We start from the raw sequence: 17977 nt of genomic DNA on the forward strand, positions 1-17977 counted from the left end.
GGGGGCAGCCCGCCGGGGGTGGCAGGCCAGGCGGCGCCCTCTTGCTCACGGTTATGAATCTCTTCCTGCCGTCGCCGCTGCTGTCATGCCGCAGCCCCAGCTCCTCCGCGATCCGGTGGACCCACATCCTGTCGTGCGAGCTCAGGGAGGCCGGAAACTCCAGCCGGGCCTCCTCGCTCACCATGAACTCCGCGATCCTGGCCCTGAAGCGGGCCTCGCCGTCCCTGCTGTCCGCTGCCTCCAGGCTGCCTCCGCAGCCACTGGGCTGAGAACCAGCCTCAGGGCCCGAGGGCCGCCCGCCCGGCACCTTCCGCTCCAGCAGGACCGCCGGCCTGGCCTCCGGGGCCCCATCCCGGGGCGGCTTCCTGGCAGCCACGGCGGGGTCCCGGGGCTTGGCGCCAGCTTGGCTGTGGGCCTGGGGACCCGCGTGGGAGTAGTTCTCAGGGACGATGTCATCAAGGTACTCGAAGGCCGTGCGCACCTCCCCGTGCTCCGTGAAGTGCTCCACCAGGGTCTTCAGGAAGGCGTGGTTGGTGACGGTGCGCGAGTCACACACGACCGCCACGTGGCGCCGAGCACGGGTGACGGCCACATTGATCCGCCGGTCCTCAGCAAGGAAGCCCACCTCGCCTAGGAGCAAGCGGGGGTGGGCAGTAAGGACGGCCCTGGGGACCAGCCAGCACCCCTCCGCCGTCCCGCCACATCTGCGGGGACCCCCTGCTGGCCAGCCCCAGCTCGCCAGGTCCGGCTCCCCGGCACCCGGTCCGGGTGTGGCAGCCCCCAGACCGTCACTCGCTTCCAGGCAGGACCTCCTTCCTCCCTCCGCCCAGCCCGGGGGCGACTGCAGCTGGGAGGACGCAGGGGACATGCTGGCAGCTCCTCCCCGGCCCCGACCCACCTTCCCAGCGACGACTTCCCACCGAGGCCACCGTGTGGACACCGGGCCCTGGGGAGGCCGAGAGCCGGGCTCTGCACTCTGGGGGCCTGCACCTCCCGGGGGGGACGGCAGGGGGTCTGGGCACTGCACCCGCACGCGGTCCGGCCTCCACTCTGCCCTCTGCCCGGAACGCCACTCCCCACCCGCAGCACCCAGCTCGCAGGCAGCCCCCGGGACCCTTTGGTCAGGGCCTCGCCATGCCCCACCGCTGCTGCCCGATGCAGGGCACTCGGAGGCCACTCTCACCAGGCCCCGCACGGCCCTGAGCAGAAACCCGGTGCCCCCGGATGACCTGCCGCTATGCTTCCCCAGAGACGCCCCGAGCCCCGCGTACCTTTCCTGTTGGACCTGACGAAGGACAAGACCACGGCCTCCTTCTCTCGGCCTTGGAAGCCGTCGACGGACTTAATCTCCAGCTCGGGGTGCTTGAGGGCGAGGCTCTGCCTGAGCAGGTCCACCTGGAACCCAAGTAAGGCCGTGTCCTGGTCACGGCGCAGGCCAGCATGGCCCCGCTGCTCTGCACCTCAACTCCTCAGAGGGCCTCCTGCCGCTGAACCGAGCCTGCCGGCCGCCTCCAAACAGGTGTCCGTGAACACACACAGCGGCACGTCAACGGCTCAGACAGGAGCGGCGCCCCAGCTCCGGCCTCACGCCAGCCGCCCGCCTCAGACGCCCACCGTGTGGTGCCCGCAAGCCGGGAGGGGCGGCACCCCCCGCGGGCCCCACGACACTCGGCCGCGCTGCGTCTCTCCCTCCAATCGGGACGGGCTGTGCTCACGGCACGCAGGCGCCGAGGGAGAAAATGTGAGCAGAAGAGAAAGGAGCGGGCGAGGTCGCTGTGCTGCCCCCGACCCCTCCCGGCGGCACGCCTGATCTTCCTGCAAGGACCCCGCTCCGGCCACAGCCACCAGCTCAGGGGTGGGGACCTGAGCCCGACTCGGAAGAGTCAAGGCTGAGACCCTGTGGGAGGGGTCGTGGAGGGACGGGCGGTCCCCAGGGTGCCAGCCGAGGCAGCAGATGTCACCAGGGAGTGGCCAGGAAACGAAGCCAACCAGGGAAGCGGGCTAACATCAGGACGGGGCGGGGACACGTCAGGGCAAGTAAAATGGACGGATGGAGGCTCCTGCTGCTGCCCCGTGAGCCCCGGATCCGTCGCGAGGTGGTCGATCCCACCTGGAGTTGCTGTCAGAGGAGTCGGTGACTCCCCCCCTCCCGTCAGCGCCGTACCTGGAGGTTGTATGGTGTGATGACGGCGATGTCGCTCGCGCGGACGCCAGCTCCCACCAGGGCCTGCACGTGCAGGCTCACGAGGCGCACCTCCCCTGCAGGGGCAAGCGGCATCGGCCCGGGTCACCGTGCGGACGCCTCGGCAGCGGATTCGGCATCGGCCAGGGGCACTGCCGGGTCACAGGCCCGCCAGACGGGCAGGGGAGGACGCAGCCACACGTCTGACCCTGAACTCGCCCTGCAGCGCAAGTGCAAGCGGCAGGCCGGGGTCGCAGGGCCAGGGACCCCCGCTCCCCCTCCCAGGCCGACTCCTTCCCGAAGCAGAGCCGCCGGCTGCGGAGGGCCCGGCCCACTCCTGGGCGGCTGCAGCCCCCAGTTCACCGGGGACACCCCCTTCGCCTCCCCCCACTCAGCTCTTCCGAGTCCACAGTTACAGGCCTCCTGCTCCCTGCGGAGAGGGGCTCGGGGTCCCTTCAAGGGAAAACGGTCCTGCCCGCGCAGGCTCACCAGGGTTCCCCTTGGACTGCTCGTCCTCCTCCTCGAGTTCGAACAGCCCGCAGCCAGCCGTGTCCACCAGCAGCAGCGGGATGCCCGTCTCCTCGGTGGCTGCCACTCCCGGGAGGTCCCTGCACCAGTGGACGGGGCACGTGAGGCCGGGCCCCATGAACAGGACGCATGGGCCCTTCCCCCGGGGAGCCCCTAGAGCACCAGAGACCGAGCCCCCATCCAGTCTCCCCTCCTGGAAACCAGCCCGGGGTGTGGTTCGGGTGGGGGGGGCTCCGGAGCACAAGGCCGAGGCCAGGCCGGGGAGGGCACGGCGAGGGACTCACCGCAGGAGGTGGCCCGCCACGGACGGGTGGGCCGTGAGCTGTCCCTGGTACAGGGCCTCCGAGGCCCAGCGCATGATGGCCTGGTGCATGCGGTACTGCACCGTCAGCGTCCGCACGGCGCTCGCGCCCAGCTCCTCCGCCAGGCGCTCCATCAGGCTGCGCCCCAGCCCACCCGCAGCAGCCCTGCGCCGAGAGAGGGATGGGGAAGGGCGCCTGAGTCTCCTGGTCCAGCCTGGAGCCAGCCCTCGATCTCAGAACCCAACGCGGCCCAAGTTCCTGCCTGAAGGTAAAGGTACAGTCGGCCCCGGAGACGCCCCGTCCTGACCCCGGGACCCACAAAAGCACGGCCCGCCATGCGTGAAGCTAAGCGGAGGCCCGACGCAGTCACGAGGCTGCTCCGAAGAGCATGAGGGGCAGAGAAGCCGCGACAGAGAGGGGGGCCCTGCTGGCGGCTCTGCAGGCGGCTGGGGGCCCCAGGGAAGGAGGCGGGCCCTCCGCCAGCTGGAAAAGGCAAAGGAATGAATCCTGCCCTGCGGCTCCAGAAGGAACGCGTCCAGGCCAACACCTGGGCTTGAACCCACGGAGGGAGATTTTGGACCTGTGATTTCCAGACCGTGAGACAGTAAGTGTACGCGTGAGGACTCAGCACAGCAGCGAGAGGCTGTTACAGGTGAGTTTCCTAAGATCCGGACGCAGCTGACCTTCACCAAGCCCTGCCCGTGTCCCGGGCGCCACTCTGCACCCTTCGTGCCTGTTAACTCACCCCCCACGAGGCCTGCGACGGCAGTAACCACTGCGCTGTCTCTGGGGCACAGAGAGGTTAAGGGGGCAGCCCAGGGCGCCCAGCCAGCGAGCTCCGGGGCCACCGTCGGAAGCACAGCGGCCCGCCGGCTCTCTCCACGTGGGCGGCGCTAACCCTGGGCCGGCTCCTGGTCGCACCTCAGGGTCCTCCCCCCGTGAGCCCGTGAGACCTCAGTCAGAGTTAGCCTTCTGTGATCAGGATGGCCACCAAAAGCCATGTCGAGGAAATGAGTGAAGTTGCCAGTCCCAGCTGCAAGCAGGGACGCACCCAGCACGTGTCCCCCCACATTTTCTTGTCCCCTGGACACAAGAGGGTCCCTGCTCCCAAGGGCACGGCTCCAGACGGTCTCCACCAAGGTCTGTGGAGGACGAAGCTGCCTTTCCAGGAGCCCCAGGGACCCTGGAGCAGACCCTCCTGTCCTGGCGTCTGGACACCGACTCCCACCCTCGGGGGCCATCCCCCTGCCAGGACCAACTTCCCGAAGCAGTCCCCGCTGTCAGCCATACCACGTGGGCGGGACGCCTGCTTCTCCGGGGGCCCTGACCTGACGCCCCTCAGCTCCCGGGGCCCCGCTCCCCTCCGGCGAGGCTCCACCCAACAGACGTGCGGGCCCCAGAACAAGCTGGGAGCGTCCCGAGGTCAAGTGCGGCCTGTCCACACTCACCCCCAAGGAGAGGCCCCTGTCCGGCGGCGGCGGGACGAGGAGAAAGGAGGAAAGGGGGGGCCCTGGCACCAGGCTCAGGGAATCTCCCATCTCCCGCCCCGGGGGTGGCTGGAGGGGCCGCAGTCCGGGCACGCTTAGAAATGCCGCCAGGGCAGAGGCGTCCACGTGCCGGCCATGTCTCGGCTGCACGGGGCATGGGTTCCAGGTGGCGCAGCCGGGAACAGACAGACGCGCACCACTGCCAGCGAGCAGTGAGCGCTCAGGAATGCTCAGCTGTGACAGGGACCCGTGGGCAGCGGGGACGCGCCGAGGAGGGTGGTCTTGTCTGAGAGTCCTGAGTGCAGGGAGGGCACGGCCACGCTACATCCGGGAGGGACCTGTCCAGACGGGGGCCCCGCAGGAGGGGCAGCAAGCTCGGGGCTCGGCCACAGCAGCAGGGCCCGCTGTGTCTCTACAGTCACCCCCGGGGCCCGGGTCCAAGGACCGGCCTACAGGTTGGGACTCCAAGACCCCGCGCTGGGCCGGAGCTGCCGAACCCCGAGGCCAGTCGGCCTGCCCAAGGGGCACCCCTCTCGGACCCCACCTGGCGGCCTGGTCAGAAAAACTCCGTCCGAGCGGCACGGACCAGCCCGGTGCCGGGTGCCGATGTGACCAGGAGCCGTGCGGTGGCTCCGACCCCCGACGCCGGGAGCACACAGCCTGGCCGCTCGGCGAGTGTGCGGCAACAGGGGCGCTGGGCTCGGGGCGCCTGGGCTCAGTCAGCGAGCACCCAACTTCGGCTCAGGTCGTGATCTTCGTGGGTTTGAACCCTGCGTCAGGCTCCAGCTCAGAGACTGGAGCTGCTTCGGGTTCTGTCTCCTGCTCCCTCGGCTCCTCCCCTGCTCTCCCTGGCACTCGCTCTCTCTCAGAACAAACACACACACACACAGACAAGTGGGCGGGAGGGGCACGTGTGGAGGAGACAGGCCACCGGGAAGGGGGGGGGTGAGGCGGGCGGGGCCTTACCTGGGCGAGACCACGGTGGGTGGCAGCTGCCTGTGGTCTCCGGCCAGGACGCACTTCCTGGCCTTCAGCAGGGGAATCCAGCAGCTGGCTTCGAGGGCCTGGGCACACTCGTCGATGACCACCATGTCGAAGTGGCCGTCGGGCAGCAGCTTCAGCGGGCCGTCGGAAGAAGCGCCTGGGGGAAACGGCTGCGTTAGCTCCGCCCCTCCCCCGTCACACCAAACCACAGGGACACGTGTGGCTAAACGTATCTCGACGAAACTCCTGCCGTGGCCTCTGCGGGGACGGCTGGGAAGGCTTTGAGAGCTCAGGATTTGGAGGGGGCTTTGCGGAATTAGGGGGAGGGTTCAGATTACAGAAGCAACCTCACAGGGCAAACGGAAGCGCGTCCGGGAGACCCCCGTGAGCAGGAAGGGAGGGACCGAGGCGGCCCCAAGCCGGCCCTGCAGAGCTGGGGGAGGGCAGGCACCACGGTTCAGGACTGAACCGGGTGCGAAAGGACCTCGGCGCATCGGCGGCCTGAGGACCCCTGGCAAGTCCTCCTCCGCTGACGCACCACGGACGCTGGCCCGGCTGCCGAGACCCACTTCCTCAGAACTCCAGGATCAGCCACGGCCTGCGGTGACCCAGGCAGTGTTGGCTCACGAAAGACAGAAGGGTCACAGTGGGCAGAAGAGCAAGCTGTGCGGGCTCCCTCCGGGTCAGGCACCCCCCACATCTGTTCCATGGGACCCTCGAAGCCAACGCCCGCGACCACGGGGACGGCCAGCAGCGAGGAGGCCCCGGGGCCCGGCCGGGCTGCAGGCCCCCGGAAGCCCCCGGTCCCGGGGCCGCCCTGCTCTCCCCTGACGAGGCGCTCGCCGGGGCGCGCGGCCCTCCCCGCAGGCGTCTGTCGTGAGGCACCAGAGCTCTCCGCGGCACTGCGGCCTCGCTGGAGCGAGCGACGGGAAAACCAGATGGCTTCCCGGGGAGAGCGGAGGACCTGTCCCCGGGAACCTGGAGGCCACACACGCGTCGGGCTGCGTGAATGTGAACACGAGGCCCGAGGAGGCCCTCAGTGCTCACGGCTGGCTCACCGCCGCCCCTGCACCAACGGGGAGCGCGGGCCGAGCTGTGAGGTGCCACCCGGGCACTGGACGTGTGCCCCGACGCACACACGGAGCCCCCGCAGAGGCCGGGAGACCTGCTCCCTCGGAGTGGGAACACACGTGTCCGCTCAGCGGACAGGCGTCCTGACCACCCAGGACGAGGAGACAGGCCTCACGGAGCCGGGTCGGGAGAATCACTAAGCAGAGAACACCAGCAGCAAACCCTGAGGGGGGAGGGAAACCCGATTTCCGAATTACCGGGGCCAGGCGTTAGAGACGCCCTGCGCATGTTTAAAGTACGGGACACAACGAGCAACTTGAGACCGTTCGTGAGTCGCTCGGATCAAGCGGCCAGAGCCCTGGAGGGGCCGGCTCCGTCCGCGAGAGGGAACCTGCATTCCCCTGACTCGATGTAAGAAACCTACAGGGACACACGGGCCCGAAGGCCCCCCGGGACCCCGCCCAACGCCGACGGACGGTCCTATTCGAGCCCCCGGAGCCCGCGGGGGGGGGGGGGGCGCCCGGGTCAGGGCCCCTCACCGGTGTTGGTGGCCAGCACCACCGTGGCCGCCCGGAGGCTCTCCAGCGTGGCGGCCTCCTCCCTCTCCTTCAGCTCTTTCCGCAGCAGCTTGACTTCATTCCAGAAGCTACTCTTCTCTCTCTTCTCCTGCGTCTGCCTGTTCTTCGCCTACAGAAGAAAGCCGAGAGAACAGACACACGCGGGCATGACCGCGCACCGACTTAGCTGTCCTCTGCTCCCGACGTGCTTCTGTTCGTAACCCGCGGGCCCACGTCATGGGCTCCTCAAGAGGCGCTACAGTGGCAAAAACCTATCTGGACGGAGTAACAGACACACGCAGGTGACAGCCTCAGTGGCCCTGCAGCCAGCGTCGCCTGCACAGGGCGAGGCGCAGGCCAGGTCCTCGGAGCAGACGGCGTGGGCCCCGCGGACGCTGCAGGGGATCGCCACGCACGACTGAGCGACAGGGAACCCTGCCGGCTCCGGCCCGGGCGCCAGCCACACACAGAGCAGACGCTGCGCCTGGGCTCCGATTCCCGTCTGCCAAGAGGCTAACGGCTTCCTCAGCCCCCAAAACGCTCACCTAAGCCCCAACTTCCTGTAACATCCTTCCTCAGCTGTGGTTTCTGCTCTGGAGCCCGGGGCTTGGCAGGGCTGGCGAGGGGGTTACTGTGCCCCCCTCACGAAGAGAGAACCCTGAGAAGCACTGATGAGCCAGGACTAAAGTGCGACCATCCGCACGTGCGATGCAGGAAATGCCATCCTGCGCATCCCCGCGCCACCTCTGCCCTCGAATGCCACGTCTTCCACCTCCGCCGGGCCCACAGCGGCAGCCCACGTGCCGCCCCGCGACCCCGCAGGCCCACGGGAAGGCGGACTCACAGCCCCGGCCCAGGACACGGAGACCACGCCAACGTGAGGCCGTGAGGCCAGCTGACAGTGAGCAAACAGAGCCGACGCTACGTCAGAGAACCACCGAGTTCCGGAGCTCCGGCTGCAAGACAGCACAGGCCTCCACCTGACCTTCACCGGCTGCCTCCCCGGCAGGGAGGGGTGACATGGACCCACGCCTGGCGGGAGGAGTGTTTTCTGAAGCTGCCGGGTTTCCTCTTGCCGACGTTACCCAGCCAACAGGACCACACGCAGGGGCGCGTGGAGAGCGGTCCTCTTTAAGATGACCCCTCTCCTCCTCACAAAACCACCCCGGCAGCAAAGTCCCCATCAAATGCCGAGTACGAATCTCTACCAAAAACAGGCAGCCCTTCATTTCTTAACAAAATTGGGGCAAAAAAAATTTTAATGGGCCATCTTGATGACTGAAAAGTTTTTTTAACGTTCAGTTATTTTTGAAAGAGAGACAGAGAGACAGAGCACAAGCTAGGGAGAGGCAGAGAGAGACAGTGTGAGCAGGGGAGGGGCAGAGACAGGGAGACAGAATCTGAAGCCGGCTCCAGGCTCCGAGCTGTCAGCACAGAGCCCGACGCGGGGCTTGAACCCACGAACCGTGAGATCATGCCCTGAGCCAAAGTCGGACGTCCGTCTGACTGAGCCACCCGGGCGCCCCTCATGTTTGAAATTCTTAAATGAGCTGATGGAGGCCAAAGAAAAGCAAAGAAACACAGAGAGAGATGGCTGCCAGGGGAGACCGAGGATGAGCAGCCGCACGGAGCGGCTCCCGGGGGAGGACGTACCAAGGCCTGGTCGATGTCCCTCCGGATGTCGGCGATGACCTGGGCGCTGTCGCTGCGCGCCAGCACGGCGTCCAGGGCGTGCCGCTGGACGCTCTCGAGCAGCCGGGCCGGGTGCCCGAGGCGCAGGACCCGCTGCCGCCACCGCGCCAGCCGCTCCACCAGGTTGTCCACGGCGACGTTGGAGGGAGCGCAGCACAGGACCTGCGGACGCAAGGCCCGCGTCAGTGACCTCTTAAGTTCAAGTTCATGCAAAAAGGAGCCTGAAGGCCGAGAGCGCAGGACGCGCGTGCACAGCGGTCATGGTCTGACACGCGCAGACCCAGCGCGGGTGGACCCGGCCCGCGGCGCACGTGCTACGGGGGCGTCGGGGGCGCAGTCAGCGGAGCGTCTGACTTGACCTCGGCTGGGTCACGATCTCAGGGTTCGGGAGTTCAAGCCCCGCGTCGGGCTCTGCACTGACAGCAAGGAGCCTGCTTGGGGCTCTGTCTCCCCCTCTCTGTCCAGCCCCAACGCGTACCAGCCCGCCAGACCTGCTTCCCACCAGTGAACGGTCATCATCCGGTTTTCAGGTGACACCCACCTGGAGGAAGCCACCGGCCGCCCTGTGACCGAGCGACACACCCCCACGTGCCCTAAGCAGCAGCGCCGCCCACAGAGAGCCGTGAGGCAGGCAGGCTCCGGAGAGCGAGTCCGCCCTGTGCCCACTGTGACCAGGACTCGGGCCCTCAGTGCTCCATTTCCTCCGGGAACTGGGGGCAGCAACGGTCCCCAGCGCCCAGGGACACCGCGAGGGTCACCTGATGGCATACGTGGAAAGCACTCAGGTGAAGAACTGTTTTGTAAAAAGTACAAAGTAAGATTCTGACTGTTAATATTCTAATTCTCGTCCCTGTCTGACATTCACAGACGAGAAAGACCTTCTAAAAGTTCCCCACGGGCTCCGAACCCGCGATGACGCACGGTGACACACACGAGGACACAAAATCCTTTCCGGACCCTGAAAAGGTACGTGAGTGACACCACACGGTACCCTGTCCCACGTCTCGGGAAGGCGGTCATCCGGGGACCCCACACGGGCAGTGCGTCCAGTACCCACAACATGCCTGTGTCCCTCGACCCACCGCAGGGCTCCCAAGGGTGCGGGGGTCGGGGGGGAGACAAGTGTGCGGCGCGGAGCCCCACAGACCGGGGCTCCCGCCTGCGCCCTTCCCAGGCGCCCCGCAGTGGTCAGAAACCGGAACGGGCCCAGCCCAGCGCCCTGTACACACTGGCTCGGGACGGTCCAGTTCCAGAGCGCAGGCAGGGACCCCGCAGAGCTCCCGCAGGCCGGGCACACGGAGCCGTTGGCGCTGTCAGCATGGGGCACCGGCGCCCGTGCCCACCTTTGAGCCCTGCCTCACGGCCTGAAGGATGATCTCCACCACAGTGGTGGTCTTCCCGGTGCCGGGGGGCCCGTGGATGATGGCGACTTCCTTCTGGGACAGCGCAAAGGAGACGGCTTCCTGCTGGGAGGCGTCCAGGGAGGGGTTACAGAAGGCCGGAGGCTCTGCGGGAGAGAGACAGTGTCAGGCTGGGCCCACGCCGCCCCGCGCCCCTGCACACGGCGTGGACGGAAGGAAGACAGGGTCTCCTCGGGAGACAGCCAATCCACGGGAACCCACCTGCCTTGTGTCCAGAAGGTTCCTCCCGGAACAGGAAGCAGCAGGCCATGGACCACAAGCCCCGTCCACCTGCTGCCTGTTCTCGGGGGCCCAGTCTCACCAGGACCCGGCCAGGCCTGTTCCCTACACGGGGTCCCCAGCTGCTTGCTGCCACCTCAGCCCACGAGGCCTAACACTCACACACAACCTGTGCATTTACTTAAAAAGTCGGGCACCTCATGCTCCCCAACAAAAGACCTTCTGAAGTAAATGTCTCTTGGAATCTAGTTATTTCTGCCACGGCGTCCCTTTTTAAGTGCCCATAAAATAACACATCACAAGAAAGGAGAAAATTCCAGAATCCCGTTTCTACACCCAGCTTCCACACTGAAGACCAGGTCTTTGCCTCGCGTGCTCTGTGCTCTGAGAGCAGGCCCCGCGCGTCCAGCTCCACCCCCACGGCGCCCACCTCGGGGCACCCGCTGCGTGGGGGCCCCCGACCGGGGAGCGAGCCCAGCTCCCGGGCACAGGGCCCTGACCCCTCGTCCCAGCCCCGCCCCTTCCTGCCGCACGCGCCTCCTGCTGCACTCCGTAGAACACGGCAACTAGGCTTCCAATTTCGTTTCTGGAGCGTAGTCGCCTCTGGATAAACACGTGGCAGAATACAACTTTGAGACAGGAGTGTTTTCAGTATCTGGACAAGTACCACGTGGCAGCCCTGTGCTTAAAGGACACTGGGGGCCGCCCGGGGGGCTCAGTCGACTAAGCATCCAACTTCAGCTCCGATCATGATCTCGCGGTTCGTGGGTTCGAGCCCCGTGTCGGGCTCTGTGCGGACAGCTCGGAGCCTGGAGCTGCTTCGGATTCTGTGTGTGTCTCTCTCTCTCTGCCCCTCCCCTGCTCATGCTCTGTCTCTCAAAAAAGAAACGCTAAAAAAATTTAAAAATTTTAAATAAAAATAAGGCTCCAGGTGGTCAGCACGGCACGGCACCTCGAGGGCGTGGACCAGCCCGGCCGCCCCCGGCAGCAGGGACGGACTGAGCACCGCCGAGTCGGGAGACCGGGGACTGCGGCTTCGCGGGTTGTACTTGGGGACGCCACAAGCCTCCTCAAAACAGAGGCTCTTTAAGACCTCTGAGGGGCACGCAAAAGTGCAGGTGAGGCAGGCGAGCGCGTGTGCACACGTGTGTCTACGTGGAAATGCCCAGGATACGTGCAGCCCGAAAGACGCCGAGAGGTAACAACGTGCAGGCCGAACGGGGACTTCTCCAACAAACCACCCGCCTGGGGGCGGAGGCTTTGCTCGGCCACTGCGGGCTTTCCCGGGCCGCCGAGCCACCACATCCTTCCGTTTCAGAACACCGTACCGAGAGCGTCCGAAAGACCGTCCGAAAGCCAGCGGGACGCACTGCTGCTCTGCACCGGGCCCAGGCGGGGCCGCCCACGGGAAAGACACAGAGTTCCTCCCAACTGTGCGCCCTCAACCCCCTGTGCAAACACCCCAGGTCCCGGGGCCCCCGGTACTTCTGGAGCGATCTCGGCCAGGAGAGAGCAGGCTCTTACGCATTTCGCTGGCAGGACTGGGGGGTGACCCGCTGAAGAGGACCTCGATGAGGGAGGCCGCGGGGCCGGAGTGGTACTTCCTGAGGGCAACCAGAGCCCTGCCGGGGGCGAGAAAGGAGAATCAGGCGCGGGCTGGAAACCAGCCGCGGACCCCGCGTCCGAGCGCCCCGGCACAGCCCCCTGCAGCCCGCACCCCCGGGAGGGGCGCCCACCGACTCCAGACTCGGCTCGACCGCGCTCCTTCCCACCGGAGTGCGTGAGCCGCGTCTGGGGAAGAAGCGCATGTGACTCCCAGTCACTCCCGCCCTTACTTTTTCAGCCGCTTGTAAGTGACGTCATTGGCAAGTTTTAACAGTCTGTAGGCGCGCTCCCCATCCAAGCTCAGCTGGAAATCATGGGACTCGTCAAAGGCCACGGTGACCGATCTCTGCGTGATCCGGGTCAGGATCCCTGTGGCCAGCTGACCGCCTTCGTCACACACACCCACGATGTCGCCTACGGAAGCAGGACTCGGGTTATAAAACACTGAGCCAAGTAAAACCGAATTATTTTCTATGATAAATTCCAGCATTATTTCAAATATCCTGTTAGCTTTTAGAAATGAAACCAGTAGCAGTAAAAAAAATTAAATGACATCTAAATTATGTACAAAAATTGACTTGAGGTCCATGAGCTGTTTGAAACAGACACACCAGGGTCACTCAGGGGGCTCAGGGGGTTAAGTGTCCAACATCAGCCCGAGTCATGATCTCCTGGTTCCTGAGTTCAAGACCCGTGTCAGGCTCTCTGCTGTCAGCACAGGGCTCACTTTGGATCCCCTCTCTCCCCCTCACTCTCAGAAATTAATGTTTTAAAAAAAATTTTAGTAAAAAAAATGAGACAAACACATCAATCAATAAAACTTTCAAAGTGGCTACTCCATGCCAGGCGCTGGTCCGGGCACCGGTCCGACTAGAAGTAAGACACAGGGGTCAGCACTGGAGGTTCCAAGGAAAGATGCAGTTGGGGGGGATGGAGAGGGACGAGGGTGTCATTTTATTTATTTTTAATTTCTTCGTCTTGAGATAGAAAGAAAGAAAGAGCGTGCACAAGTGAGGGAGGGGCAGAGAGTGAGGGAGAGAGAACCCCAGCAGGCCCCACAACGTCAGCACAGAGCCCGATGTGGGGCTCGAACTCATGAACTGTGAGATCATGACCTGAGCCAAAACCAAGAGTTGTGCGCATACCCAGCTGAGCCCCCAGGTGCCCCACAGGTGTCGTTTCAGAAACAGGGCATGGCAGGGGCCCCTGAGTGGGGACAGGCAAGAAGGATGGGCCCCGAACGAAGTGGGGGCCAAGAGCACATCGAGGGGAGAACATTCCAGGCAGAACGGGACCATCGACGGAGGGACAGAGGTCATCTGCCGCCCCCTCGGCATGGATTTCCCCACTTCCCACGGTAACTGCGGGTGACTCACCCACCGGGTGACTTGGAGGGGCTTCCCTGGCCCCAGGGACAGAGAGCCAGGCACTGCTCCCGTGTCCCCGGCCACAGCGACCACTCAGGGATGACAGGAGGCCAATCCTGAGCCCCTGACTACAGGGAGACTGCTGAGTGGCCTGTAGGGAGAGGCCTGCCCTCTGTCCGGGGGGACCAGAAACCTGAGCACACGGAGGGCCAGAGCTGCTGTCCTGCCGCCTGAGGAGGAAGCCGCCCAGGACGGGGCAGAGCCAGGAAACGGACGACCTCCAGCCGGCCCCAGGGCCAGCCCCCTGGCACCGCGCGGCCCCTGCCATCTCTCTGGCCCAGGCCACTCTGGCCGCCCTGGCCTGGGCGTCCACCTCCTGGACCGAAAGACACCGCTGACCAAACCAGACCGACTCCACTCTGAGCCAAGCCGGAGCCACCCGCGTCCCGACACCCCATTCCCTCCGTGTCTGCGGGTCACCAGGCAGCAGACGCGCTTGCTCGCCTCGCCGTGTCTCTCTCCCAGGCGCGGAGTGTCAGCTGCACCTCAGACCCTTCCTCTGTGTCCTTCCCCCGCTCGACAAAGACAAACAGCGGACGGCAGCGAGGCACCAGGGACAGAGCCCAGTTGTGTGTGCACCACGGGGCCGAGCACGGAGGACCCCGCCCCTCCCGTCACACTCCCCGCCACTGGTGCCCTGAACAGGGTCCCATGTCTCAGGATTTGCATTTCTAGGGGCGCCTGGGTGAGTCAGGTAAGGGTCTGACTTCAGCTCAGGTCACGATCTCGTAGTTTACAAGTTTGAGGCCTGCGTCTGGCTCTGTGCTGACAGCTCGGAGCCTGGGGCTGCTTCCGATTCTGTGTCTCCCCCTCTCTGCTAGTCCCCTGCTCGCGCGCTCTGTCTCTGTCTCTCTCTCTGTCCTGCACGTGCGCGCAAAAATAAAAACATTTAAAAAGTTTTAATAAAAATAAAAGAATTTACATTTCTAAGCTGCGCCTCAAAACTGCTCTTCAGAAGATGGGAAAGTGGGGCACCTGGGGGGCTCCGTCGGTTGACCATTCGGCTTCGGCTCAGGTCATGATCTCATAGTTCGTGGGTTCGAGCCCCGCGTTGAGCTGTGTGCTGGCAGCTCAGAGCCTGGACCCTATTTCAGATTCTGTGTCTCCCTCTCTCTCTGACCCTCCCCTGCTCACACTGTGTGTGTCTCTCTCTCAAAAATAAGTAAAACATTAAAAAAATGTTTTTTAAAGAGACGAGAAAGTAGCGGCCCTGCCTCAGTCTGGTCGTCAGCCGCAGCGACACATCAGACTCTCTGCTGGAGACGCCCGCCGCCACTCCGACTCCCCGTTATGAACCGCTCGCCAACCCCTTGGATCGCGCCCCAGGGTGCCTGCTAACCGTGTACGCTGCTGGATGCGTTTTTACTTTTGGTTTTCAGAGTTTACAACCCCTCACTCGGACGTTCAACCCTGACAGCAAAGGGGAAAGGTGCAGCCATGGTGCCCTGGCCCCCCAGCCCTGGCCACGCCCCAGCCATGCCCCTGGCCCCTCCAGCCGCGCCCAGTGGCGAGCTCTACGGCTCGCTTACCAAGAACAGGAAGAACTGATGGCGGCCAGCAGCCCCCCAGCCCCATCTCCAAATCCAGCCAGCACCCCAACAACCGTGGGCAGGAGTTTGGGAAATCCGGATGTGAAATCAAAACCCCGTCACAAGGTGGAGTCTTCCAGAGCGAGTACAGTGCCTCCCTCGGGCAGGGCCGGCACCTGTGCCCCGAATAGGCCGGGCACAGGAGACCGCGGGGACACGGAGGGAGGCACGCCGCAGCACGGCGGCCCGAGACACGCACAGTGACGGACACGTGAAATTCCACGCTTTCTAGAAGCCGTGAAAAATACATTCTCTAGAGAGATCTTAACGATAACCTACTTCATCCAACACGCGGCAGATACTGTTTCAACAAGCAGTCAGGATCCGGAAGGTCCCTCTTCAGGTCGCCTGAGCGCCTTCGTACGGAACCTCCAACCCGGGCAGCCCCGGACACACGCGCCGGTCACACGCGCGACCCGAGCGTCGTGAACCGCGTGTGGCCAGCGCTGACCTGGGCTCCCGAAACGCCACGTGACTGGTGGCTGTCTAACTAAGACTCCGTCCCCGCGACGCCGTATCTCCCGTGTGCGCCCGTCTAGGAGAGCGAGCGGCGGCCGGGGCCAGCGGCCCACCTGCACTGACCGGAAGAGAAGCTGTTGCTGGGCAGCTCGGCGCCCGCCGCGCATCTCCGCGGCTCAAAGGTGAGCAGCAGCCGCCCGTACAGGCCGGTCCGCTGGCCGGACACCCGCAGCTTCAGCAAGCAGACGCCTCGGCTCTGCAGCTCCCTCGGAGACACGTTTTCCTGCCACGACCTGGAAGAGACCGACACGGGGAGTTCAGGGCTCACGCTTCACCGGCTCGTGCTGCCGCCTGCACGGGAGGAGCGAAAAAGGGAGAGAAAAACAAAGATCTGTGCACGGGCACAAAGGAGGGCGCAAAGGGGGGTCCACGTCTGCCCCTCGGGTCGGGCTCCCCCGCACCTCCTCCGGCCTGTAGAGCTGCTCGCTCGACATGCTCTGCTCTGACTGCACGTCCCGGTTCTCCCGTCACTGAGTCCATCACTGCCTCCCACCCCATCTGTACCCTCACGAATCCACCTCTGCCCCTGTCCTCCCCACCTTAACCCTGGTCCAACCCCAACGCTCATCATCTGGGCTGGACCACACCTTCTAACGGCCTCCTCACCTCTGCGGCTTGCTCGTTCCAGCCCCAAGCAGCAGCACCCACCCCTACCCACCCCAGTGAACAGGAAGAAAGGGAAACCTCACTGAAATGCAGCAGGGAGGCCAGGAGGGGAAGCTGCACCTCCAGATATCAGTGATGGGCCCCCCCAGGAAAGGATCTTTTGTTCCACAAAGGGAATAATGCACCCCGCGTCTCGTCCAAGAAATCTGCCGCCCCTGGTCACAGCCAGCAAGCAGTTGTCCTCGCCCCGAACTCCTGTCCGTCAGGAACAGACCTCGGTTCAAAACAACCCCTCCCAATGCCTTCCTCCACGAGACAAAGGTCCTCCCCGCCTTCGCCTGTCACACCAGCCCAGAGCTTATGCCACAAATTCCTCATCCAGAACGGCAATTCTCTGCCGTCACGAATAAACCCATTTCCTAGGAAAGTCACCAGACGTCTTACTTCTAAGGGGAATACCCCACCCGCTGAACTGTGCGGGGAGCCGGCCTCTGCACGAGGAATGCACCACAAACTCACCCGCGAGAGCCTTCTCCATCTGACCGACACCCTCCTTTCTGTGAGTGCTCCCTCTGCACCCCGAACTGAGCCGAGCCCCTGACAGCAGGCCGCTCTGTGCTCACGGGAAACCCATGAGGTGGGAATAATCCCACTTTCCGGGCGAGGTGGCTAAGGCTCAGAGTCACACAGCCACGCACGAAGGAGCTGGGGCTCTAGCAAGGTCGGTATGACCGCAAAACTCTTCATCTTCAAATCTAAAGCCTGTCACCCAAGCCCATCGATGTCTGCAGTGCAGACCCCGGAATCAGACCTCCTGGCCTCCGATCCTGACTCCACATGTCACCCTGGGCAAGTTCCTGAACGGCTGTCACAGCCTCCTGCACGAGATGAGAAGGACACCGAGGTGTAAAGGAACGAATGTCCGGAAAGAGCGTTTACAGTGAGCGCTCCATTGCGTGACTGTGACTGCTTCGGCTAAATGAATATTGCAGGTGAGAAGCAAGCCGGCTCCCCACGGTGCCCAACCTCAGGCGGAAGGCTGCCCTCCCCACATCTCATCCTCCATCCTCCTCCATCCAGGAAACTTCGCTCCCGTTTTTCTGCTCGGCCACCACCTGCCCCCAAAGCCAGCCTGAGCCCCGCCCTCCCCAGGGGGAGCTGCTCTCCATCAGCACTTGCATGGCCCTTTAAGCACAGTAGCGTACTGGAAGTAATGGTCTAGGCGAGCCCACCCACCGGCCCTGCCCGGCCCAGATCCAGGCCCACCCACTGCCCAGGCCCACCCGCTAGCCCAGGCCCAACCCGGCCCAGGCCCAGGCCCAGCTCCTGCCCAGGTCCAGACCCACCCACTAGCCCATCGCAGAGCCCAGGCGGCCGCATCCTCAGGCCTTCCCACCCGCCAGGCCCCGAAAAGGCAAAGGGCTGAAGACGCACTGGGGGCAAAGGCAAGGCCTGGGACTGGAAGGAGGCTCGGGGGCTCCAGGCTAAAAAGAAAAGGCTTCCTGAAGACCCCAAACCGGCAAGGGCCCCCCGGGAGGCGACAGAGCCCCATCTCCAGAGGCGGCCGAGTACCCCCAAACACACACAGCGCCGCGGGCGGAGCTCGGGGGGCCGGAGGGCAAATCCCTGCCTGCCCGTACCTGCGCTCCTCGACCTCCGCGTCTCTCTCGAGCTCCAGCAGGTCCAACTGCTTGCTCACGAAGCTCTCCACGGCCGCCGAGGCCATGGCGGCCGCCCGGCCAGGGCCCGCGGCAGCAGAGGTCCGGCTGCGGCGCGCGCGGAGTTCCC

The 17977-nt window shown here is 64.8% G+C and overlaps 2 protein-coding genes across 2 annotated transcripts in view; one reads left to right on the forward strand and one right to left on the reverse strand.

Annotated features, from left to right (window-relative positions):
* IGHMBP2 (immunoglobulin mu DNA binding protein 2) overlaps positions 1–17971 on the reverse strand; it is a 23207-nt gene extending 5236 nt beyond the window's left edge. The window contains exons 1-13 of the mRNA XM_029956328.1: positions 17830–17971; positions 15647–15816; positions 12279–12462; positions 11968–12065; positions 10147–10310; positions 8765–8965; positions 7094–7241; positions 5466–5640; positions 2995–3177; positions 2672–2790; positions 2165–2259; positions 1272–1395; positions 3–630 (exon numbers count right to left, since the gene is read on the reverse strand). Of these exons, the coding sequence (XP_029812188.1) occupies positions 3–630; positions 1272–1395; positions 2165–2259; positions 2672–2790; positions 2995–3177; positions 5466–5640; positions 7094–7241; positions 8765–8965; positions 10147–10310; positions 11968–12065; positions 12279–12462; positions 15647–15816; positions 17830–17915 (2375 nt within the window). The 5' untranslated portion in view covers positions 17916–17971. The remainder of the gene's footprint in view (positions 1–2; positions 631–1271; positions 1396–2164; positions 2260–2671; positions 2791–2994; positions 3178–5465; positions 5641–7093; positions 7242–8764; positions 8966–10146; positions 10311–11967; positions 12066–12278; positions 12463–15646; positions 15817–17829) is intronic.
* Positions 17914–17977, forward strand: part of MRPL21 (mitochondrial ribosomal protein L21) — an 8238-nt gene continuing 8174 nt past the window's right edge. The window contains exon 1 of the mRNA XM_029957352.1: positions 17914–17960. Coding sequence (XP_029813212.1) covers positions 17914–17960 — 47 coding nt within the window. The remainder of the gene's footprint in view (positions 17961–17977) is intronic.

The sequence above is a fragment of the Suricata suricatta genome, chromosome 11 (assembly GCF_006229205.1).
Source record: "Suricata suricatta isolate VVHF042 chromosome 11, meerkat_22Aug2017_6uvM2_HiC, whole genome shotgun sequence".
NCBI classification, from domain to species: Eukaryota; Metazoa; Chordata; class Mammalia; order Carnivora; family Herpestidae; genus Suricata; species Suricata suricatta.